The 26548-nt window shown below is 36.9% G+C and overlaps 1 protein-coding gene across 1 annotated transcript in view; it reads right to left on the reverse strand.

Annotated features, from left to right (window-relative positions):
• PRKD1 (protein kinase D1) overlaps nucleotides 1-26548 on the reverse strand; it is a 332705-nt gene that overhangs the window by 49059 nt on the left and 257098 nt on the right. The window contains exons 5-9 of the mRNA XM_004282149.4: nucleotides 8351-8561; nucleotides 8134-8211; nucleotides 6127-6331; nucleotides 1851-1974; nucleotides 249-326 (exon numbers count right to left, since the gene is read on the reverse strand). Of these exons, the coding sequence (XP_004282197.2) occupies nucleotides 249-326; nucleotides 1851-1974; nucleotides 6127-6331; nucleotides 8134-8211; nucleotides 8351-8561 (696 nt within the window). The remainder of the gene's footprint in view (nucleotides 1-248; nucleotides 327-1850; nucleotides 1975-6126; nucleotides 6332-8133; nucleotides 8212-8350; nucleotides 8562-26548) is intronic.

Below are 26548 nucleotides of genomic sequence, written 5' to 3' on the forward strand. Positions count from 1 at the left end.
TCCTGCCCCACCATCACATGGGGCCAGAAGTATTCCACAGGGATATTTGAAATTCACAGATGACTAACATGGGGTCACAACCTGATTCCCCCCAAATGTGTAAACTACAGAGAAGAAAAAATATCCCTTGGAGCAAGCTCCAAAAGAGTCATGTCTGTTGGATGTATTTTGTATTTCTGATACTCTACATTCCCATGAGAAAGAAAGAGGGGGTGTGAAACTTCAGTCAAGGAAAGAGCCACCCTTACCTTGTAGTACCTGCTTCCTGTGTCATTTTGAAAGAGGGTAATACATTTGCTATCCAATCTCCAATAGTGCCGTTTCCGCTGAAACAGAAGTTGGATTTAGTATCTTTTAAAAACTTAAAAAATATCCAAGATAGATAAAAATCAAAACATTTTCCCACTGGGGACATCAGACTCGATGGTGGAAAGTGCATGGGCTTTGGACCAGGAAGACTGACACTCAATTTCAAGACTCTAGAAGATGACTACTCAGCAAATGTGTGGTGAGTTTCTGTGTCTACATCCGAGAGTTATGAATAATAAAGGAGATGATGTGTTAGCACCCAAGCGGTGCCTGGCACTTACTGAATGTATAGTAAATAGAAAACTCCATTTTAAAATTTATTTGATGGCTTGAAGAGCTAAAAGTGGATTTGTAGCTGTAATAAAATAAAAAGGCTTAACAGGAGATACAATATTTATATATTCTTATTATCTTAGAACATAAGGCATGCCATGCTGATCCAGCCAGGTATTCTGGCTTCCATTAGAGATGGAAGAGCTCTGACTGTTACAGCAGAACTAAAGAATGTTCTGTAGGATGGCAAGGTTGACTCCATGGCATCGACTTAACAACACCAGGAGAGTGCATCAATAACTCAATTCTCTCTTAAGCTCACTGCAGATCTAAACTTCTATGATTTGGTGATCAGGTCTTTGTGTGTCTGTATGTGTGTATGTGTTTCTTCTTTTTAGGCCAAAATGCCCTGATACTATTCTTGGTCTCTTCCACACCTATCTTAGACCAGTCAAATACACTAAATATGCTTCAAATATTTTACCATGTCTAGGAAGGACTGGATAGTATTCAGTTGAGTCCTACAGTAAGTCATGTAAATCTCCCTCCAGAAGAGAAGGTTGAGATTATAGCTAGAGCGATTAGGTTATAGATGTCCATTTATCTAAAAAAATGATAGGAATCCTACAGCTAGGGGGTGATGAGGAAAACACTACCAATAGCTGAGAAAGAAGCTTAGCACTAAATGTCAATTAACTTAACTGAAACATACATCAAATTTTTTCTCTCTTACACACAAACTCATTCATCAACTATTAGGAAAATAAGAAGTAATGAACTACTCAGACTATGTGAAAAAATTAAAATGTGTTGTCTTTTATCTAATAAAATATAGGATTCCTGTATTGAATAGGTCAGTTTTTAAGTGAACACCTAAGGATTTAAGAAGTATATAATAGTTATCATCGTTTCTTCTCTCCCTAAAATGCAGTGTTTCAAAAAAAAACCTGAATCACAGAGGAGTGCTCTGAAAGCAAGCCTGTAAAATGACAGGCAAGACATTCAAGTTGTTTGGAAATCATCTCAAGTAATGGAGGGAAATGAGTTTGTTTCCCTGAGATTGCTGCCTACACTTTTTTCTAACTCCGTTGTTAGCTCAACTACTTGGGACACTCAGTGACTGTGAACATGCTCCCCCAATCCGGTGCCCTGCCTGCACTGAGGTTTGCTCCTGGTAACCCAGACATCCCACAGTGTTGACAGGGCATCAGCAGCTCCTCTAATTAAAGCTCGCAAGACAAGAGAAAACTTCTTGCTGTGGATCTTACCAGTGTGTCCTTGCTGGTGTAGTGGACCATCCATCCTTCTTTCATCACCGTGCTGCTTTTCCTCTTCGTGTGTTTGACAGACTGCACTACTCTCATGAGTGGGATATTGTTGCTTGTTGATGGACTTGAAAAGTCAAAATATTTTAGGGAAGAAATGTTTTTAGATACAGATCTTCTTTTCCTGCATAAAACCTTATTTCAGCTATTTCAAAGTGAAAGTCAAAAAAAAATTTCTTATTCCATTTTTAGTGAACGGTACTGCCAGAGTACCCTAGTTCAGAATCTGGATTACTCTGAAGAGTGATAGGCGCTTGATATGTACACCTTAACAATCCCGAGGGAGGATAATAAGCTCCTCGGTTTTCAGGTTGAAGTGCATGGTGCTCAGTTTTGGGGTGAACATTGGGTAGATTACAGTTTTAGTGTATTGAGGCCACAGTATTCAGAATCACACATGAACGCTTGCTTGCTACATATTACAGCCATAATATTAATCGTTTAGAGATAATATCAGTTACTGTGAATTTCAGTCTCTCTCTGGATAATTTCACAAAAATTAGAATCTGCTGCTGAAACTGTCTTTTAAACAACTATTGCTCATGGAATTATGCCCATCCTTCATGTCTTTCTTTCTCTGTCTTTTCTGTCTGTGTCTTCCTCTCTCCTTCACTGCCCCCAACCACAGGCCCACCTGCCCACACCAATCTTTTGATACTAAAGAAATGTACACCTTTGAAAGACAGTGGGGTCATAAGACTAATATTTTCCAGTATTTAAAAAATATTTCTCATGCTATTGAATGGAATAAAATCCAATTATTTTATTGCTCTCCTCTCATGAACAATTTCAGTCAGTCAATGAATATGGTATTTGTAAAATGGACACAAAAGTTTCAATACACTTTATAACATAAATCAGAGGTTTGGAAACTATTTTTGTAAAGAGCCAGGTAATACATATTTCAGGCTTTGCAGAATACTTAACTTTGTCATTGTGGTGCAAAAGCAGACATAGCCATAGCTATGAACGGGCCTGGCTATGTTCCAATAAAACTTTATTACAAAACAGACAGCAGCCTGAATCGGGCCATAGTGTGCTGACCACTAATATAAAAAATGGGGATCATCTACAAATCAAAAAGTACAGATAATTAGATGACAAATACGTAACTCCACACACTTCTGAAATAAAATCAAGAACAGTAAGGTCCAGACGTATGTGATATCTGTAATAGGGACCAGCTATAAAAATAGATGGTGTCCGCTGAGGTTGATCCCTGATCTCTGTATGTGCACACAGTGAGCTTTTTTTTTTTTTAACGTCTTTATTGAAGTATAATTGCTTTACAATGGTGTGTTAGTTTCTGCTTTATAACAAAGTGAATCAGTTACACATATACATATGTTCCCATATCTCTTCCCTCTTGCATCTCCCTCCCTCCCACCCTCCCTATCCCACCCCTCTAGGTGGTCACAAAGCACTGAGCTGATCTCCCTGTGCTATGCGGCTGCTTCCCACTAGCTATCTGTTTTACATTTGGTAGTGTATATATGTCCATGCCACTCTCTCACTTTGTCCCGGCTTACCCTTACACAATGAGCTTTGAATGAATACTAACTTAGTAGTAAATTTGTCATTTGCACATATGTGTAACCCTCACATGCAAAAGAAAATGGGTCAAAGAATGAGGCAATACCAGGAAAGGACGCAAACTACATTTCTCCGAGGGAATCCCGACCTCCTAATTCCAAAGTTAGGAGTCTCCTCCATAGTACACAGCTCATTTATAAACAAATTATAGACATACCTTGGAGATATTGCAGGTTTGGTTCCAGATCACGGAGATAAAGCAAATATGGCAATAAAGCGAGTCACATGAATTTTTTTTGGTTTCCCAGTGTATATATGTTATGTTTATACTATACTGTGGTCTACTAAGTGTGTAATAGCATTATGCTTAAAAAAAACAATGTATCTAGCTTAATTAAAAATTAGTTTATTGCTTTAAAAAATGCTAACCATCACCTCAGCCTTCAGGGGAGATATAATTTTTTTGCTGGTGGAGAGTCTTGCCTTGTTGTTGATGGCTGTGGACTGATGTGGATGGTGTTGGCTGAAGGCTGGTATGACTGTGGCAATATCTTAAAATAGGACAACAATAAAGTCTGCAGCATTGATTGACTCTTCCTTTCACGAATGATTTCCCTGTAGCACGCAATGCTGTTTTATAGCATTTTACCCACAGAACTTCTTTCAAAATTGGAGTCAATACTCTCAAACCCTGCTATTGCTTTATCAACTAAATGTATGTAATATCCTAAATCCTTTGTTGTCATTTCAACAAACTTCACAGAATCTTCACCAGGAGTAGATTCCATCTCAGGAAACCACTTCCTCTGCTCAACCCTTAAAGTTTTATCATGACATTGCAGTCACATCTTCAGACTCCACTTCTAATTTTAGTTCTCATGCTATTTCCACCACATCAGCAGTTACTTTCTCCATCGCAGTCTTGAACCACTCAAAGTCATCCATGAGGTTTGGAAACAACTTCTTCCAAACTCCTGTTAATGTTGATATTTTGACCTCTTCCCATTAATCATGAATGTTCTTAATGGCATCTGAATGGTGAATCCTTTCCAGAAGGTTTTCAGTTGACTTTGCCCAGATCCATCAGAAGAACAGCCATCTATGGCAATGATAACCTTACAAAATGTATCTCTTAAATAATAAGACGTGAAAGTTGAAATTGCCCCTTGATCCATGGGCTGCAAAAATGGATGTTGTGTTAGCAGGCATGAAAGCAACGTGAATTTCACTGTCCATCTCTGTCAGAGCTCTTGGGTGACCAGGTGCATTGTCAGTGAGCAGTAGCATTTTGAAAGGAATATTTTTTTCTGAGCAATAAGTCTCAACAGCGGACTTAAAATATTCAGTAAACTATGTTGTAAACAGATATGCTGTCATCCAGGCTTTGTTGTTCCATCTACAGAGCATAAGTAGAGTGGATTTGGCATAATTCTTAAGGGCCCTAAGATTTTCAGAATGGTAAATGAGCATTGGTTTCAACTTAAAAGTTACCAGCTGCAGAGTCAGCCTGTCCTTTGAAGCTTTGAAGCCAGGCATCGTCTTCTCTCTAGCTGTGAAAGTCCGAGATGGCACTGTCTTCCAATATAAGGCTGTTTCATCTACATTGCAAATGTGATGTTTAGTGTAGCCACCCTCATTTATTGTCTTAGCTAGATATTTTGGTAACTTGCTGAAGCTTCTATATCAGCACTTCATGCTTCCCCCCCTTGTACTTTTATGCTATGGAGATGGCTTATTTCCTTAAACGCCGTGTAAATCAATCTCTACTAGCTTCAAACTTTTCTCCTGCAGCTTCCTCACCTTTCTCAGCTTTCACAGACTTGAAAAGAATTAGGATCTTGGTCTAGATTAGGCTTTGCTTTAAGGGAATGTTGTGGCTGGTTTGACCTTCTATCAAGACCACCGAAACTTTTTCCTTCAGCAATAATGTTGTTTTGCTTTCTTATTATTCACGTGTTTGCTGAAGTAGCACTTTTAATTCTATGAAGAACTTTTACTTTGCATGACAACTTGGCTGACTGTTTAGCTCAAGAGGCCTAGCTTTTGGCCCATCTCAGCTTTCGACATGCTTTCCTCACTAATCTTACTTATTGCCAGCTTTTTATTTAAAGTGAGAGACGTGTGACTCTTCCTTTCACTTGAACACTGAGAGGCCATTGTAGGGTTTATTAACTGGCCTAATTTCAATATTGCTGTATCTCAGGGAATAGAGAGGCCAGAGGAAGTGGAGAGAGACTGGAGAACGGCTGGTTGGTGGGGCAGTCAGAACACACACACCATTTATCGATTAAGTATACTGTATTATACTGGCCATGGTTTGTGGTGTCCCAAAACAATTACAATAGTAACCTCAAAGACTGCTAAACACAGATTACCCTAACTAATATAATAATAAGGAAAAAGTTTGAAATCTTGTAAGAATTACCAAAATGTGACACAGAGACACAAAGTGAGCACACGCTGTGGAAAAAATGGCACTGATACATGTGCACTACCCTAGGTTGCCACAAACCTTCAATTTGTAAAAAAAACGGAATACCTTTGAAGTGCAATAAAGCAATAAGACGAGGTATGCCTGTGAATGCACACTTGAAGTTTATAACAGATAAAAATATCAAAGAGCTTTAAAAAGTACATACCACTTGGGGTTCCCCTGTTTGGCCAAGGCTGGGGTTGCAGCCCTCACCTGATGGTTCTGTTGGAGTCCTCGTGGTCTGGGTCTGGATCCTGCATCTCCCCACTGTCGTTCTGGCACTCTGCCATGACCATCTCAGCATCTTGGACCATTGCCTCTTCCATGTCATCCATGAGCCCACTGTTTCTTTCACTGTCATTGTCATCGCTCCCTTCTTCCATGACTACATCAGACTCTGCCCCAGGGCTAAGCAAATCTAAAAAATTGTTTTGTGCCCATGAAGATAAGCCTGGAATCCTGGAGCCAGGACTTAAGAGAAAGTTAGGCAATCTTAAAGCAAATCAACTGGAAGCCCTAAAAATATAGTTATGTGAAGAATTTTTCTTTTCTTTCACTTTCCTTTTAAATTTTAGTTCATAGTCACCTGAATGAATGAGAGGATGAATATATAATTTTACGAGCAGATGCTTGTTTTTTGTGCCCCTAAGCCTAAAAGCATGAAAAGTCATGGGAAGCCTTGGAAGGAAGCCAAGGGTGAGACAGAAACAAAGTGCTAGGAAGCAAAGTGATACCAGGCACCAGTGAAGAGGATACGAATCTTATTTCAGTAGTACAGCCCTGGTGGGAAAAAGAAATACATGGGAGGATGTGGGAAACTTTGACATGCAAGAACACTCAAGGTCACTGATTCTTGATATTCCAGTAACTTTTAAAATCATGGATTCTAATATATGGTCACATAAGCCTAAGATATTTGATATTCGAAGTAATACTGAATCCTGTCATTATATAGCTGATGGTAATGTAGTAAATTATAATTACTTACTAAGGCAAAGTACTTACTTTAAAGTTAGAAAACAGATTGATCAGAGACCCTAGCCTGCCAAGCTTGGAAAATGCACATTTTTCCAGATTTTTCTGACTGTATGGAAAAATGCAATTTCAAATTAATCAACATAACATAAACTACACTGTTTCCCTTTGGTTCTAGTTATCAAGTACACATTGACATTTCCTGGGCCTGAACAAAATCAATACCATATGCCACAGAAAGTGGGAAGATTGCCAAGCTTTTGAGTTTGGCAGCTAAGTCATGCATCTTGAAGCCAGAAACGACTATGGGAATGTTTTCCTAGAGAGCTTTCTCTTCTTCTTCTAGAGAAGAAAGTTGGAGAACATACATAATCACTTGTTCTTCAGGATTTTAGCAACAGAAATACTCAACCTGTTTCTCCAGTCTTTTATCACCAGTTTTCTTCCCAGAGGAATCAGCAAACTGATAACAGACTGAAAATATAACACAGTCTACTATCTATGGAAAAAGTCAGCCTGGGACACTAAGTCAAATATTTTGGTCAGAATCCATCAGGAATTCTACCAGGGAAGAAAATGAGAGCTGTTCCTTTAGGACATAGCCTTTTTCTTAGAATTCCTTCAATCTTAATTTATACAATTAAAGTTTTCCCAAAGGAATATTCCCCAATATAGAAAAGGATATGTAGTTTTTAATTGTCTAAATTAAAGTTCCTTTTATTATTATTAAAGATGCGGGTTAACAAGCACATACATAATGAGAATAGTAAGCAGGTGGAGGAAGAAAGTTGTAACTATTTCCTGGTAGGTCAATTTCTGTGATTCTTCCCTTCCTTGACAGACAGGGAAGAAAAGATAACTTCTGTCTTAATGCTGGGAATGAAAAGGATGGAGGATGAGACTGATAGCTATAACTGGGAGGCATTCCAACAATTTCTACGCTTCTGAATGAACTAGAATAGGTGTAGAAAAATAAGAGAGCTGGGGAAGAAATCCTGGATATCCAAGTTTTCAGTACTAGCTGGTTCACCATGTAAAAATCAAGAAAATCTCTGGTCTTTATCACAACGCAATGATGGGTGCTTTTTTACAGTAAAGTAGGACAGAGGCCGTAATTTACTTTGGTTTGGGTCACGAGTATCTGAATGGAAGAAATTAAAAGTAAAAAAATCCCGCTAAGTCCTAACTGACACATGCCTTAAGAGGGAAAAGAAGCATAGATGTGACAGCTGACCTTTTACCTACCTCCGTTAATGGTCACTTCGCCAAGGCAGTTGTTGGGTACTTTTGGTGCACAACGTTTATGACAGTTGAATCTGCAATCTAATCACAATCATTTTAAAAGAAAACAAATCAAAACCAAGCATGCATCAGAAAGAGGTGTGGGAAAAATAGTCATTTCAAATAGGTGAGGCTCAAACTTCGGCGGTTGACAAATACTTGGTGGCAAGATCGTCCTTACCTTTGCACTGCAGGCCCTGCCTGAAGAGCCCCTTGAGAAGCTTCTTGCAGTACTGGCACACAGTGGGCCGGGTGTAGGAGTGGATGACGAAAGTGTGCGGCACTTTAACTTTGGACAGCAAGATCTTGTCGAGCTGGATGGGTCGTCCAATGTATGACTGGGAATTCGACCTCTTCTCTCGACCAATGAATGACTCTGATGGTGACTTTTGCTATATGTTTGAAAAACAATAAAGGACAATAAGATATAAGAGACTATCTGATTTATATATTTATATATTTTTATTTTCATTTTTTTAAATTTTATTTTCCAACAAAAGGTCTCATATATTCATTATTGAGCCAAAGCACTAGTGCAGAAATACTGACACAAAGAGAAAAATCATTTTCCCAATAAAGCACATCCAGCTGTTCATATAGTAGTGATGTTCTCAGAGTGATATGGTAAGATGCAAGTGACCCTGACACAGCATAATATATTTGTGTATTTTTAAATTGCCTTTTATTTTACTATTGTATTTAGTGGTTTGATCCTTAAGAATGTGAGAGGAATAAACTAAAACTATGTTTCTGTTCATTAATGTCATTTATTTCCCCTTAATTTCTTTTCTGAGTTACTTTATTTTTAAAGTATGAAAAGAAGAGAATTGGAGATCAAACTATTTGAACCTTACTTCTAGGACTTTCAAACAATTTGCAGCTTTTCAATTTCATTAGTTTAATGCAGAAATATAAAGTTGAAAGCAAACCAAAAAATCGTTCTTAATCCCACTCCATATAATACTTCATTGACATTTTCTAAAGTTTTACATATAGGAAATGCAAGCAGTTCAGGAAGATAAAAATGAAAAGTAAATTCCCCCAATCTATCCAATCTAGTACTTCATATGAACAGGGCCTACAGCTTCTTTGGATTCCCTCCAAGAAAAAAATGAATATAATTTAAAATTACTCCTCAACCATAAAAGTAAAGGGTTAAAATTATACTATCATTTATATAATTGAAAAACATAGTGACTACTGGATTATATAAGACACACAAATATTAATGTTTCGGTTACAATTATATCTCTGTGCACTCTTGTTTCTCATTTTGTAATTAATCAGCCCAGTACATAGATTAAAAAAAATAAATGAAGTGAAGTAAGTCATAAAGAGAAAAAAAACATAGTATATTAACGCATATATATGGAATCTGAAAAAGTTGGTATAGACGATTTATTTACAAAGCAGAAACAGAGACACAGACACAGAGAACAAACATATGGATACCAAGGGGGAAAGGGGAGATGGGATGAATGGGGAGATTGGGATTGACATATATACACTATTGTATATAGTATCATATATACACTACTGATACTATGTATAAAATAGATAACTAATGAGAACCTACTGTATAGCTCAGGGAACTCTACTCAATGCTCTGTGATGACCTAAACGAGAAGGAAGTCAAAAAAACAGGGGATATATGTATACGTATAGCTGAGTCACTTTGCTGTAGAGTAGAAACTAACACAATATTGTAAGGCAACTATATTCCAATAAACGTTTTTAAAAAAATAAAATAAAATAAATTTAACTGTGTTTACAATGTTTTTGAACAATTTCATGGTATCTCTTGATATCATGGAAATGTACTTGGGAATCATCAGGAAAAATAATCATTGGAATAAAAGAACTGAATTACTTTTTAACAGTTATTATAATTATATATCTCATTTATTAAGCTCTTAGCTTAGTATTAACTCTTAATAATCACTGTGTTAGGCACCTTACAAGACAGGCCTGGTTATCTATAGTTGAGGATCTAAGCTCATAAAGTTTAAATATACTCTTTTGGGTCAAATGCTAGTAAACAGTGGAGCCAAAACATGAACCTACACTTGTCTGCTTCTAGAGCCCTTGTATTATCACATTACTCAGTTAATTTCTAATTTGAAATAATTACTGATGAGAAACAAATCATATTTACAGACAATTTCCATCCTTTTCAATGCCTATCTGCATCAAAAGGTAATACCATTTATTACCAAATGGGAAATTTTTGATTTGCAGATTCACCAGCTGCAATAAAAAGAAATTTGAGATGAGGTTCTACTTAGGGATATTATGTCTACAGTTACATTTATAATTTCAATTCCATAAAATAAAACTACAAAGCATAATTATTCTGGAAGGGCTCAACTCTTGCAGAGAGATCTAGGGCACTTTTAAAGATGAGCCAAAGGTTTGCCAAACCAGAATCATAAATATATTGAATAAATATCTTCAATGGAATTGAACTTTACTGGAAAATAATTAAATTTGTAGGGTTAGGTCCCTGCTTTAACTATATCCAATGGGCCAGTTTTAAGCATACACTAAAATGAAAAGTGATATTTTTCCATAGTTGGAAAGTTTCAACACTCAGAATAAAAGCTGACGTGATGTCACACTTTCTTAGCAGACTTAAAATGTTCTCAGATTTGGAAAATCATATGAAAAGTTGACCAAATCACCTTTCAGTTACTTTCCTTAATTAAAGAGACCTAATTCTTGGCTGTGTTAACAAAGCCAGTTTAATGTAGGACTACTCAGTATACCATGGGGCAAATTCACTTAGAAGAGCAAGAAGCAATCTGATAAAACTGAATGTTTTCTTTTCATCCAACATGATAACATTCACATAAACACTGCCATAAACTACAAGAACCAGAATTATTCTTGAGAAGTCATTTCGTTTATTACCTTCAAGGCAAGATTACATAAGGAATTTTAAAACGTTACACGAGTTTAGGGAAAAGAAATTGGCTGTTACTTTGTGGCCCAGAGTCCTTACTTGTAAAACAAACAGAAAATTGTAAACAAACAGAAAAATAAGATCTTATGAAACAAGGCCATTGACCTGTAATATAAATTTATATTTATAATATCTTTCTGTATATCACTGTTTACATAAATGTTCAAAAACCATCATTTCTGGAATCCTGCCAATTATTCCTTCCAATAATATGAAAGCAAACTAAATGCTTCTACGGCTTTTCAGAATCAGTGATAGAGTTTGATTAATAATTCATATTCAGTTACTATTTTAAGAAAGTTACTAGTTGTAATTTCAATTTTTATGTGAAGTTTTATTTGAAGGCATATACATCAGAAATCCACAATTACAGTATTTTTGTTTGATGCATCAAGCTACAGAGTAGGCAAAAATTCAGAAATTAGTAATTTTAAGTGAAACGGGATGGTTTAAAAAATCTCATTGATCTAAATCCAACTAGCTTGGACTTTAAGATAACTTCAATATGAAAGTAGACTTAGCAAGTCAAAGGGTAATGTTGATTTAAATAACAGCTTTTATGGATGTTATGCATTATTATGCAAAGTAAAGAGATATGGTATCATTGTATTTCTTCATTAACTTCATTTTATTTTTTATTTATTTGTAGATTTTTATACTTAATTATAATATGTATAGAACTTTACAGTTTTAAATGAAATCTTTCTTTAATTCTGGTAAAGAGAAAACTCTCTCTTACCCATCAACACTAGTTTTACTAGGTTAACTAAATGGTGTTTAAATTCATTTCCACTGTTACTTGCTGCTCCAGTTTGGCACTGTGTGTTTGGTGAACCTGGGCAATCTGCAGAATGAGTGTTTTTTTTTTTTTTTAAGGGAACAGGGAGGAAAGTTGAAATGTTTTGGAAAGGGAACAGCAACATTTTGTTTCATTCTGCTTCATTATTATGTGCAGGACAAAAACTGGCTCAAAACTCTGAACAGCTATAAAATTCTCTTCTCTATAATTACGGTAGGCACTTGCAGGAGGATGTGCTTCTAAAAATTTACATTTTTACATTAACACTGGTCCTATGAACTGTTCTCTTCCTGAGTGGAGGAGTTTGGATCACATTACAGGTGTGGAACTTTTGTGAGAACTGACATCACTGTACAATATGGTATTGGGATGGATTGATGTAAATGATTGGATTTGGCAAATTATAGATGATGAAAAGTATAAAGATCTCTTGTTCTCATTGTAAGATGTATCACATCATAGATGAGAGAGAATACGAGAACAAAAAAATGATGAAAGCTGAATTTAAAGGCGGGATTAGATATTAAATAAAGATTATACAGATTAAACATTTTTTAAAAGACTGTGGTGTCCTGAAGTGTCTGTAACATCCTCATGCTAACAATATTTCATTTGAAATGACTGCCAAAGTTAAAACTATATGCACTGAACACCCACTTACAGAGGCAATGCATCTTGCTTTTCTAGAGACTGAATCTGTTTTTTAACCTGGTGTATTAAATTGATGACCCAGCAAGTTTGGAACCATCCCAGGAAATGACTGGTTAGATTACATTATGGAAACTCCAACTGCCAGCACATCTTTAAACATTCAACAGGACCATGAAACAATTTCCCAACAAGGTATATTCCACTTCACAGTTCAAAATGAATTCTCTTTATTAGTTAAGCTAGAAAACAGAGGGGAAAAATGGCCCTTACTTGTGGTTTCTTGTTGTCATTTATGGAAAAATCAAACATAAGACTTCCTGAGAGATGAAAGTCACTGTCTAAAAAACAAAATTCAAATAAAAACTTCTCCACTATTAAGATATTTATGTTTATTAACTAAAATCCATTTCACAGACCCATATTGGGGACTGGATTTGGGGTGACATAAACTCCCCTTGAATCAAAGAGAAATAGAAAAGTAGAGAACACTTTAGCGTACGTGTTGACATCACTTTTTGGACTCCTCATTTTTGGGACTCTTTTTGGTCTTAATCATAAGCTCCTAAGGGAAGGACACAATAAGCTCCTAAGGGAAGGACAACGTCTTAATCATGTTTGTCCTCTGTTAATGGAAAGAAGTGCCTGGTAAAGATAAGTAATAAGCATTGCTTGAACAAAACAAAAATGAATGTCTTCAAGCAATAAATTCATGCAAATAATGGATGAGACATTTCAATAGAGGTGTTCAAAATACAGACTGTTAATATAAGCTTTTAAAAAAATTTAGTATTACATGCACTGTAACATTGACACACTTGCTCTACAGGGTTTCAATTTTAAGTGAGTACAATTGACTAAGGAATGTTTTCCACTGGAACTGTTCTCTGTACTTGTCTACCTGCTCCTCGTCCCGACTTGGCATCTCCAACATGAAAACAAAATCTGTCAGAACCCTTTTGCTCTGGAAAGAGGACAGGTGGCAAGCTCAAATATCAATAATACCTGTAGGCTGCTAATACTAATGGGTGTCAGGGATGCAATAGAGAATGGTGGAGACTACAGTAAATCGGAGAGGACAGGCTCGGTTGAAAAGGGATGGATCAAAGACTGCTAATGGCTGTGAGTATGAAAGCCCTATGTTTCCTGACCTCTTAGTTTTGCAAAAGAAGCAGAAGATCTAGTTGCTTTATGAAATAACTCTATTTCTCGACATTAGCGACTCTGAAAAAATTCTGAAACGTTGTGCCAGTCAACTGATTTGGGGAATAAATCTGGTCATGGGGAGTCTGAGACCTCTGAACTAGATCACGACATAAAACACTTTCTATAACCTTTGTAGGTGCCAGATTCTTTTCGTAGCACTTTACATTCATCAACTCATTTAAACCTCATGACCACCAGGTTTTTTAAAGATAAGGAAACTGAATCATAGAGAGACTACATCATTTGCCCAAGATTGCACAGCCCGTAGAAGCAGAACTATGAACTAAGGTACTCTTTTTTTTTTTTTTTTTTGCGGTACATGGGCCTCTCACTGTTGTGGCCTCTCCTGTTGCGGAGCACAGGCTCCGGACGCACAGGCTCAGCGGCCATGGCTCACGGGGCCAGCCGCTCCGCGGCATGTGGGATCTTCCCGGACCGGGACACGAACCCGTGTCCCCTGCATCGGCAGGCGGACTCTCAACCACTGCGCCACCAGGGAAGCCCCAGGTATTCTTGTTCCAGATGATAATAATGATTCCTCTCTTTATAGCCTCTCCCAGTTCTCACATCCCCTGGTTTTATGCTAATATAAAAATAGAAAGTATTTTCTTCCCTTCATTTAAGTCATGAAGGAAGAATTCACAGGAAACAAGAAAAATCAAGTAATAGTATGTTCTACTTGCCAAAATGCAAAGTGAAAATATTGTGAACCCCTTAACCTTGACCTACAGAAGAGACTTTCAAGCGACTTGTCTGTGCCCAGAGGATAGCATCTGAGTCATGCATGTTTTCTAGAACATAATGATTACCGTAATACACAGCCTCTATTGTATAAGTATCACTCAGTTGCCTGCCAACTTTCCTGTTCAGGTGCTGTTATGCTTAAAAGATACCAGCATAGCTATGTGAAACACAGCCAACCAAACATTAATCTTTTACTCTAGAAGTTTTAAGATCTAGCATTTTTTGATTATCAAAGAACTGTGCAGAATAGCACCTTGTAACAGTTTGCTCCTACTGCCATCCAGATGGATCTATCTAATTTAACAAGTGCTTACTCGGACAAATCCTACCTAAAGGCTCAAGTCAGATGCTACAGGACATACAAGGACCAGTAAATAACAGTCTCTGTGCCCAATGAGTTTACTATTCAATAGAATTCTGGACACAACATAACTGTTACTATCAACAACATGTGCTCTCCCCTTCTATAGGCATAGATGGTTCTGTCTCATTCTTCAGATTCCAGGTCATATATCACCTTCTCCAGGACGCCTCCAGATCACCTCACTTCCTGCCCACATCCCCTCCACTCTGTGGTACTCTCTGGCACATCATCATGTCCCCTCGAGCCATTACTGCAGAGCACAACTACCTTATTTACCTCTTTGTTTATTAGGTTTTTACTGTCTCCCTTCAGTAGAATATAAGTTCCATGAGAAGGGGAACTTGACAATTTTGTTCATCACTGTATCACTAACTTCTGGAATACTGCCTCACACAGAATAAGTGCCCATATGTATGAAGGTTCGAAGAAAAGATAAACCACTTCCATGACGGAGATAAAGGGGTCATTCAGAAAAGGAGTTTCCTGAAGAAGAGGCATTGGGTGTGGATCCTGAAGTGAGTCTTGCCATGCAATGACTATGTTGACTATTATTAGCAGTTAAAATTCTGTTTAGGACAACTCAGTCCTCCTAATCTTCAGACTGCCTAGAGATTTCTTTTATACGCTCTGAAACCTGTTTATCTCACTTGGAAATGATTATCTAATGCCACCCATTGTCACTGCTAGTAAAACACGGCTGTGAATGCTTAGTCTGAGGCTATTTCACGAAGCAAAAAAGAAACAATCGACTTCTGTCAACAACACTGAGATGAATATTTCACCTCAGACATGGGGAGTCCAGGATTTCCCAGCACAGAGCAGTTCTTGGGCAACAGACAAGTTTGAAGACCCCTGGGAATTGAGGTTCACATACAAACATGTGAACATGGCATGTTGCCATGCCCTGTAGTTCGCTGAGTAGAGGTACGGTGTTTGGCGAGTTTTAAATTGTTCAGTGCTATTCTGTTACAATTCTGATTCTACAGGCCTTGAACTACCTGCCAAGTGTGCCAGATAAATGAGTTTGGTTCCTCAGCTGGATACCCTAAATATGTAGCATAAATAAAATCTAATCAACACCTTTTCATAACAGTGAAAAGGACTGCCACAGAGCAGAAATAAAAAAAAGTGTGCCCCCTGCTTAGTGGTGATGGCTGTTGTTTTACAGTGGAGAATCCATTTTTAATGTTTGCAGCAATTTGTGAAAGATTTCATAGTAACAACATATATAATCTCTTATTAAAAATACACGGTGATCTGGATTTGCTGAGTGCTGAAGCAGTCTTAGAAGTTACACTAACTTTTATACTGCCTCACTCTTTTTAAGTAAACAGAAATGAAGGATAAAGGAACCTTACTATTTTCTTAAGCAATCCACCCTTTCCAGGGAAAGCACTAGACCCTTGGAGAACTTGTTACAAATTACAATGCACTGTTCTTCCAAAATGTCAGTTACTGACATCTCCCAAATCTCTGGGTTCCTGGAGGAAAGGGGAGACATAATACAAGTACTGCCTCTCCTTATCCTTGAAGGCAATGCAACCTTAACTCCACACACTATACACTCATAAAATAAAAAAGCATTTCCGCTGAGGAAGAAGATAACTCTGCATGTCAACAAGTTGAGGGCTTCGACTGTCATATAGAAAGTGAACTGGAAGGTAAGCAGATCATGTGGAAAATTCAAAAGTGATTTTAGGGACACATATTCTCATGGTATTTAACCTTGACTGAATTGACAGGGGCCTGGCCTCGGTTTACGAGCTAACGGGAAAGCTGAATGAAATAATCTAGAAAGAGATTTTCCCAGTGATTACTGCCTTGGAGCTTAGTAGTCATGATTGGTGAGGAATTTAAGGAGCAGAGACTTAAATCTGACAGGCCAGGCATGACATTAGATGGACACAGATAGCCACTTAGCAAATGCCTGTTACTGGTAACTGGGTGCGTGGGGGGGTTGCTTTGCATCTTAAAGCAGAGAGCAATGTTTTGTGTCTTAAGTCATGGCAGTGCAGAGTGTTACGGAGGCCAAGGTACCTTCCCGATGTGAGTGCAGGCCCTTCAGAGACTTCACTAAAGATCCATTTGTTCCAAAGACCTGTATGTTTGTAACTGTGGACAAGTGGTACTTGATGTCCTCTTCCCCAGTGGAATTCATGAAGAACTCTCCAGCTGTGTTCGTACTTAGAATTACACACCTGGAAGTCTATGTTCAGAACATGAAATAATAATGTACTGGTGACAAGCCAAACAAATTGAATGAAATCAGGCAACAGCTGATTAATAGCACATCAAAGAAGGCCTCACACTCTTAATTTTACTGATGGGCTCCTTCCCGGCAAACGCACCACTGCACATACTCTTCTGCCTCTCAGGAGGTGGAAAAGTGCCAGTTAAATAATTCTTGGATGTCTTTTCCTCACTGGAAGTATACACTGCCCAGGTTTGAATTTAGAGAACTAGTCTGTACAATCATCAAAAGAAATCTTGCAATATCTGGCTAACGTACTGGATGTCATGGTTCATATTTAAATGGAAAAACGACTTCTTAATTCAGATGAATCACCAGGATTCCTGGAACTCCAGAACACAAGCATAACAATTAAAGTGTCTACCTCTAGATAGACTTTTGCTACTTTGGAAAATATCCTGGTAAATATTTATTGGGCCAGAAATTTCACCATAGTTTCATTAGAAATAAACTTTTCCCCCAGTATTTGCTCATTTGAAAAGAATCTGCCTTAACTATTATAAAGTGTATCAGGAGCATACCCAATTACAGATAGGTAATGCAATAGTGGTATTCTCTTGTCTTTACTTATTTATTAATGAACAGAAACAGCAACTGAATGAGTCATTTTGGGGGGAGGTTTTCTAGGAGAGTATGCAGACAAGAGTTCCTTTTACTACAATACTTGTCTGAATTAAATGTGACTCAGGAAACTCTATAAAAATAATAGTGGTTTATGGAAAAGTATTATTTAGAAAATACGCACCCTCACATAAAAAGGTAAACTGAATATCGTCCAAATTTTGTAAAAACTAAAGGATGTGAAGGGTAAACAGTCAAACATAGAGAAAGCTTTTGGAATGAGCAATGTATTTCCTAATAATATCTTACTGTAAGGCAGTCTGACTGTTAAGAATTACCAAGAAGACTAGTCTAGAAGCATTTAATTTCACCAAAAAAAAAAAAGAAAAAAAATTCTCTCTAGAGCCTCTTAACTTCAAAGCTGTAATAGTAAATGCTTCCTTAAAGACATTTAAAAATATTTAAAATAACTTCAGTAAAGTTCTTAAATTTTAAAAAAACTCCATAAGGCCTACTTAACTTAAAAAAATATTGGTCATCATTGTATCCTGTCGTTGCAAAGGACACCAGTATCTTTAATTCTGCTTCATTTTCTACCTTGACTTCAGCTCATTTACGTCAAGAAAAGACTATTCTCTTGAATCATTTGAAAAGAATATTATGTTTAATCTGCCTACATTGATTTATTTTCAATAGTATTCCATGTAGAGTAAGATAATGATTGAAAGTGTTTTCTCTGTATTAAAATATCAGTATGGGAAAAAGCCATGAAAAACACATGTAAAACTGAAAATATACTTCCATCACAGATTAACAGATAGAGGATTACTATCACAATATATATTCAATTAAAGACCTAAATGTAAGGCCAGACACTATAAAACTCTTAGAGGAAGACATAGGCAGAACACTCTATGACATCAATCACAGCAAGATCCTTTTTGACCCACCTCCTAGAGGAAGAGAAATAAAAACAAAAATAAACAAATGGGACCTAATGAAACTTAAAAGCTTTTGCACAGCAAAAGAAACCATAAACAAGACAAAAAGACAACCCTCAGAATGGGAGAAAATATTTGCAAATGAAGCAACTGACAAAGGATTAATCTCCAAAATATACAAGCAGCTCATGCAGCTCAACATCAAAAAACAAACAACCAAATCCAAAAATGGGCAGAAGACCTAAATAGACATTTCTCCAAAGAAGATATACAGATTGCCAACAAACATATGAAAGGATGCTCAACATCACTAACCATTAGAGAAATGCAAATGAAAACTACAATGAGGTATCACCTCACACCAGTCAGAATGGCCATCATCAAAAAGTCTACAAACAATAAATGCTGGAGAGGGTGTGGAGAAAAGGGAACCCTCTTGCACTGTTGGTGAGAATGTAAATTGATACAGCCACTATGGAGAACAGTATGGAGGTTCCTTAAAAAACTAAAAATAGAACTACCATACGACCTAGCAATCCCACTACTGGGCATACACCCTGAGAAAACCATAACTCAAAAAAAGAGTCATGTACTACAGTGTTCCTTGCAGCACTATTTACAATAGCCAGGGCATGGAAGCAACCTAAGTGTCCATCAACAGATGAATGCATAAAGAAGATGTGGTACATATATGCAGTGGAATATTACTCAGCCATAAAAAGAAATGAAATTGAGTTATTTGTAGTGAGGTGGATGGACCTAGAGTCTGTCATACAGAGTGGAGTAAGTCAGAAAGAGAAAAACAAATACCGTATGCTAACACATATATGTGAATCTAAAAAAAAAAGGTTCTCAAGAACCTAGGGGCAGGACAGGAATAAAGATGCAGACGTAGAGAATGGACTTGAGGACACGGGGAGGGGAAGGGTAAGCTGGGAAGAAGTGAGAGGGTGGCATGGACTTATATATACTACTAAATGTAAAATAGATAGCTAGTGGGAAGCAGCCGCATAGCACAGGGAGATCAGCTCAGTGCTTTGTGACCACCTAGAGGGGTGGGATAGGGAGGGTGGGAGGGAGATGCAAGAGGGAGGAGATATGGGGACATATGTATACATATAGCTGATTCACTTTGTTATACAGCAGAAACTAACACAACATTGTAAAGCAATTATACTCCAATAAAGATGTTAAAATTTTTTTTAAGTTTAAAAATATATATATATATATATATATATTCAAAGCAACTCAATAGAGAAAGAGACAGGCAATTCACCATAGGTGAAATACAGATGTCCAATAAATATATGAAAAGTTGTTTCTCTTCTCCAGTAAAGAAATCATATTTAGGAATAGAAATTATTTTACGTATCTATCAAATTTGTGGAAAAAAAAACTTTTAAAATACTGATAAAATCGATTGTTGGGAAGGCTATGAGGAAATGGAAACTCTCATACACTGCAGTCAGTGAAGTCATAAATTTAAACTTTTACATCCTTTTAAAGAACTAGTTGGCAAAAAAAAATGTGTATATTCTTTAGTCTACTTGGCTTCTAAGGATATAACCTACTGGATTCATTCAATAAATACTGAGAAACCTACAAATATGTTTACAAGTGTGCAAAAAATACAGACAAGGATGCCTATTTCCACATTGTTTAAAAAAAAAAGGAACCAATCTAATCAATAGAGGACATTAAGTAAATTAATATATATCATTGCAATGTAATACCAGAAAGCTTTTACAAAAACACATTTCTTTGTTTCCATAGTGTCCATTCCTGCAAGTCCATGAGGGCAGAGGATTGATCTACACTTGTATACTTTTGCATCCTTGAGTCACAAACCTGAAAATATAAACTCTGACTAGGACATGCTGAACATGGCGCCATGACCAGCTTTCTCAAAACAGTTCTGCAACTCACAAACTGTCACTAGAATATTTCTCTGAAATACTGGTCAAATTTTATGACTAATTATCTTCCAGGACATTATAAAGAAAAGAAGAAAAGTTTGTTACCTTTTCAACAAACCAGCTATAAACAACTTCAAGAACAATAGCTTATGCAGAAAATGCATCTTGTTTCCCTCAGGAGCTATCCCGTGAAGGCCTGGCTGCCTTTAAGTTGTACAACTTCCACAGAAAAGCAAACTACCCTTCGGTCCTCTTTTACACCATCTGCTCCGATTTCAGTGCAGGAGAGGGAAGTGGAAAACGCTTCCCGCCCTTTTTTGGCTTTATTCCCAAAGGATAATTTGAAGGGAAAGATACTAGTCCACATCTAAAATTATGTCTGAACGGCACTGTAAATTACAAAATTTAAATTTACAAGAATATCAAAAATTATACTGACCTAGCATTCACCCCAGACTTTTCTAAGTACAGCACATTTTGAACTAGGATAATTTTTCAATCATGGGAATTCACTATTATTGAAGCAGATCTCTTCATTTTACATCTTATGAATCAAGATATCTTGACTTGGGGCTTCCCCAGGGGCGCAGTGGTTGAGAGTCCGCCTGCTGATGCAGGGGACACGGGTTCGTGCCCCAGTCCGGGAAGATCCCATATGCTGCGGAGTGGCTAGGCCGTGAGCCATGGCCGCTGAGCCTGCGTGTCCGTAAACTGTGCTCCGCAACGGGAGAGGCCACAACAAGTGAGAGGCCCGTGTACCGCAAAAAAAAAAAAAAAGATATCTTGACTTGTTAATTTTCTTTAACCCAGAACATGTTCTGGTTGTATTTTGATTTGCTTCCTATGTTAGAGTTACCTTAACAATACCATCTTAGAATGGACACTAATAATGGTATTTGAAATTTACAGTCTCATGAAAGAAAATAACAATATGTCAACTCTTAACTCACCAGAGGTACAGAAATAAGAAAAACGAAACATTAACAAGTCAACTGGTCAAAACAAGTTATCACAAGAAGAGCACTGTTGTATATCCTGCTTTAATGCTTGACTTTTCCATGTTTAGGTTATTAATTGCTTAAGATAGACAAAAGGCCAATTTTGGAGGGGGTCTTACTTAAAACCTTTATGAAGGAAATGTGTGGTTTTCCATATATAATTTCTTCTTGGATTGAGACCTTAATACATACACTAGTACCATCCTTTTAAAAAATAATTAAATAGACTGTGATAATACATTACGGATTCAAAGCTCCTTTCTTGAAAAGTTATAAGTCCTCTTCAGGCAGTCCTTGTTTTGTGCCTTATGGTGCCAACCAAAACTGCTGGATATCAGGATGGTGACCTCACTTGGCACGGTTCTATGGTACCTAGCATCAGGACACAGTTCCAGCATGCACACATTTCAGTTAATATGCTACCAGGTAAAGTGAGTGCTGACTGTGTTCTGTTCTATTCTCAACTGGTCTGCCCAGCTTCATAGAAAAGACACCAATGTTATGGAATCAAGTAATCTGAGGGCAAAATTTTATCTAATAAACCAACTATTGGTCTAATGCCTGCACTGCTCTTTGTCTTCTTGAAGACTGTGAAAACTTAAACAATAACACCAGGAAAAGACAACCACCACCACCACCACCACCACCCATGGGCTTTCTGCAGTTCAACAGGCGGGATTCTGAGCTAAATTCTAACCTGAGTATTCTCATAGAGTCAATACAGATGACTGTCTGATGTTAATTTAATATTATAATGTTGGCTTGCAAAAGATGGTGAAGCACATTCCTAGGCAGAGTTAGTACCTACCTCAAAGCCAGGACTCAGAGGAGACTGAAACATGAAGTCGTAAGAGCAAAAAGCAGACAAAGGTGCAGAAAAGGGGAGGCAGAAGACAAGAGAACCGTGTTATTGGAGGAAAGCAATGCATGTTACTCAATAATATTATTAGCAAATAATAGATATATTTTCAAAAAAAAGCAAAATGTGATACTAATCAGTCTTTGTGGCACAGAAACATCTGGGTTAGAAACTACTTTTTAACATTTCAATGGAACTACAGACACTAAGATTGCAAAAAACACAGTTTAAAGTTTTGAGTTGGTAGAGGTAAAGAAAATATCAACTTGTCACAGTGTCAGTGATGAAAGACGGTTCATTCACCTTCTTGAAAATAAATGAGAGTCAGAAAGAAGCATTTTGACCTTTAAGTGAAAGATCAGATTTTCTTCACAATAATTCATACTCTCAATGGAAAAAGAAAGAAAAAGGTCATCAAAGTAATCAAATGTGACATAGTTATCTGCCTGCAGGCAAGAATAAGTTGATGAATAATCAGTATCAGTCAGTGCTTTACAAACCTGAAAAGTCCAATAGTGGGTTAGAGTTTTAATGAGAGAAATATGTCTACAGTGTATTCTTTGCTCATTTTAGAGTCTTCGCTGCATATCATTGCTTTCTGTCTGATTTCATTTAAGGTTGAAATATAATTCAAAAGTAGAAAGGTTATGATAAATTTTTTTAAGAGGAGGAGTATCAATGAAAAATCTAAGAAACATTTTGGTTAAGTAGACATGCACCTGGTAATTTATGCTGAATATGTTCTTTTTCATCTCTGTTCCCTCAAGCTTTGTGGGGTAGCTCTATCTGATAACTAGAAATTAAATCAAAACTAAAATACAGTTGACTCTTTTTCTTAACAAAAATGTATGATGGTGTTTTGAAGTCCATGATATTTCCAGTGTTGAATAAACATTACACTTTGAGAAAAATCCTATTATTTGTTCTCTCAGTCCCTGCATCCTAATTTACAATCTACAGCTAACCCATTTTGTCAGAGACTTTGGAAAGGGATGTACATTTAGACTGAGGTTCTGCTAAAATTAACTGTTACCCAGTGATACCAGTTAGACCTCTGGATTAACAGGAAGCATGAGCAGAATTCAGGAGCAACAACTGCTCATTTGGCCAGACCCAAACATGACTTTGATGGAGAAATTATAACCCTGTTTGAATGTACTTTTATAGAACATTTTCATACAGAGGAGGCAAAGCTTTCCCTTTGCGAGAAGAAATCAAATTTCCTCAATTTCCAAAATAAGATATTATCCTTGTCATCAACATACCTAATATCCAAAGCTCAGGATTTTCCTCCAGTTTGTAGCCCTGAATGTCTTTATTCTGGGCTATCAGCAGAATTCAATTCCAGCTTAGTGCTGGTTTACTGCACGATATTTGAAGATGGTCTATGCAACATGCATTAATTGACTTATTCCTCTAAGTTACCATTTCTAAATGTGCATGTTATTTTCCCACTAGGTATTCCTAGGTTTCCTGAGAAAAAGGGATTCCATAGTTGAGTCAGTTTAGGAACACTGATTTCATTATTGCAAGACTTCTGAGAGCCATAACTATGCTTAATGAATATTGTGATGTCCAGTACCTGGATGGACTGAGGAGTACTTCCCAATCTTATTTGACTAGGAGAAGGATTTTTTGCATAATATTTTATAGCACCATTATTTTAAAGAAAAAATTTTGGGGAACACACACCTCTGTATTTCTCCCTTGCTATCAAATTAGAATCACCAGAAATGTCCATAGGTCGCCAAGAAAAAGAGAGCCACCTATTCCTTTGGTAGTTGGTTGTAATATTTTACTAGAGCTTTGTTTTTACTTTTGTTTTTCCCTTGAAAGAAGATCATATGAATCACAGTTGTGTATCTGTGGTGAAGACTACTGTAGAAAATGTTTATTATGTAAATGAATACTATATATATTAGGGTGATGTGCCATATTACTTTCAATTAGCACCCAAAGAATTTATGTTTCCTGTTACTGAATAATGTAATTTCTATAACCCCATTTTCTTTAAATTGACTGATAGGAATCTCAGAATTAAATTAAATTATTAACTTTTCTGATATAATATTTCATTCTTTTACCACATGACTTGGGATGAAGAAACCTAATGACTTTATAACTTGCTATTGTCATTTTAAAACCTTTTTATTGGGCTTCCCTGGTGGCGCAGTGGTTGAGAATCTGCCTGCCAATGCAGGGGACACGGGTTCGAGCCCTGGTCTGGGAAGATCCCACATGCCGCAGAGCAACTAGGCCCGTGAGCACAACTACTGAGCCTGCGCGTCTGGAACCTGTGCTCCGCAACAAGAGAGGCTGCGATAGTGAGAGGCCCGCCGCACCACGAAGAAGAGTGGCCCCCACTTGCCGCAACTAGAGTAAGCCCTCGCACAGAAACGAAGACCCAACACAGCCAAAAAAAAAAAAAAAAAAAAATTTAATTAAGACCACATATTAAAAAAATAAATAAATAAAATCTTTTTATTGAGGTATAATTTATATGGAATAAAGTGCAGAAAATTCTAGGTGTACATATTGATGAGGTTTTACATGTGCATATAAGCATGTAACCTCTATCCAGATCAAGATATAGAATATTTCCAGCATCCAGAAAGGCTCTCTCTTGCTCCCTCTCTAAGTGGGCACCTACGAGGAGCCATTATTCTGATGTCTCTCACCATAAATCAGTTTTTCTGGATTAGAACTTCATACACTGGATTCACAGGCATATAATCTTTTGTGTCTGTTTTTTTTCCCTAAATATTATTTTGTAAGATTCATTTATGTTGCTGAATGAATCAACAGTTCCTCAATTCTATTGCTGTACTGCTGTATACTATTCCATTGTATGACTCTACCACTATTTATTTGTTTCTAGCTTTTAGCTACAATGAATAAAAATGTTAAAACATGCTTGTAACAATACCGTTCACACTGGCACCCCACCAAGGTGAAATACTTAGGTATAAATCTAACAAAATATGAATAAGATCTATATGAGGAAAACTACAAAACTCTGATAAGTGACATAAAAGAGCAAAATAATGGAGAGAGATATACCATGTTCACAGATAGGAAGACTCAATGTTATCAATTTGTCAGTTCTTCCCAACTTGACCTATGGATTCAACGCAATCCCAATCAAAATCTGAGCAAATTATTTTATGGATATCAACAAAGTGATTTTATAGTTTATATGGAGAGGCAAAAGACCCAGAATAGCCAACATGATACTGAAGGAGAAGAATAAAGTTAGAGGACTGATGCTACCCAACTTCAAGACTTACTATAAAGCTATAATAATCAAAACAGTGTGGTATAAGAATGACAAATAGATCAATGAAGTAAAACAGTGAGACCCCAAATAAGCCCCCATAAATACAGTCAACTCACCTTTGACCAAGGAGCAAAGGCAATACAATGGAGCAAAGATGGTCTCTTCAATAAATGGTGGTGATTCACATGTAAACAAATGAATCTAGACACAGAACTTACAATGAAATAACTTAATTAACTTAAATTAAAAAGTAAATTAATGCAAGTTAATTAAGTTAATTTAAATTAAAAAATTTAACTCTATATGAATCATAGACCTAAATGTAAAACACAACACTATAAAAATCCTAGAAGATAACATAGGAGAAAACCTAGGTGACCCTGGATATGGTGGTGATTTTTAAAATACATAACCAAAGACATGATCCTTGAAAGAAATAAATGATAAGCTGGATTTCATTAAAATTAAAAACTTCTGCTCTGCAGAAGACAATGTTAAGAGAATTAAAAGACAAGCCATAGACAGGGAGAAAACATTTGCAAAATATTAGCAAAAGACACATCTAACAAAGATTGTTATCCGAAATATACAAAGAACTCTTGGAACTTCCCTGGTGGTCCAGTGGGTGAGATTCCACACTCACAATGCAGGGGGCCTGGGATCAATCCCTGGTCGGGGAACTAGATCCTGCATGTATGCCGCAACTAAGAGGTCACATGCCACAACTAAGAGTTTGCATGCCACAACTAAGAAGTCCGCCTGCTGCAACTAAAGATCCCGCATGCTGCAACTAAGACCAGGGGCAGCCAAAATAAATAAATATTAAATAATATATCTATATACAAAGAACTCT

This window comes from Orcinus orca, chromosome 2 (genome assembly GCF_937001465.1).
Source record: "Orcinus orca chromosome 2, mOrcOrc1.1, whole genome shotgun sequence".
In the NCBI taxonomy this organism is placed as follows: Eukaryota; Metazoa; Chordata; class Mammalia; order Artiodactyla; family Delphinidae; genus Orcinus; species Orcinus orca.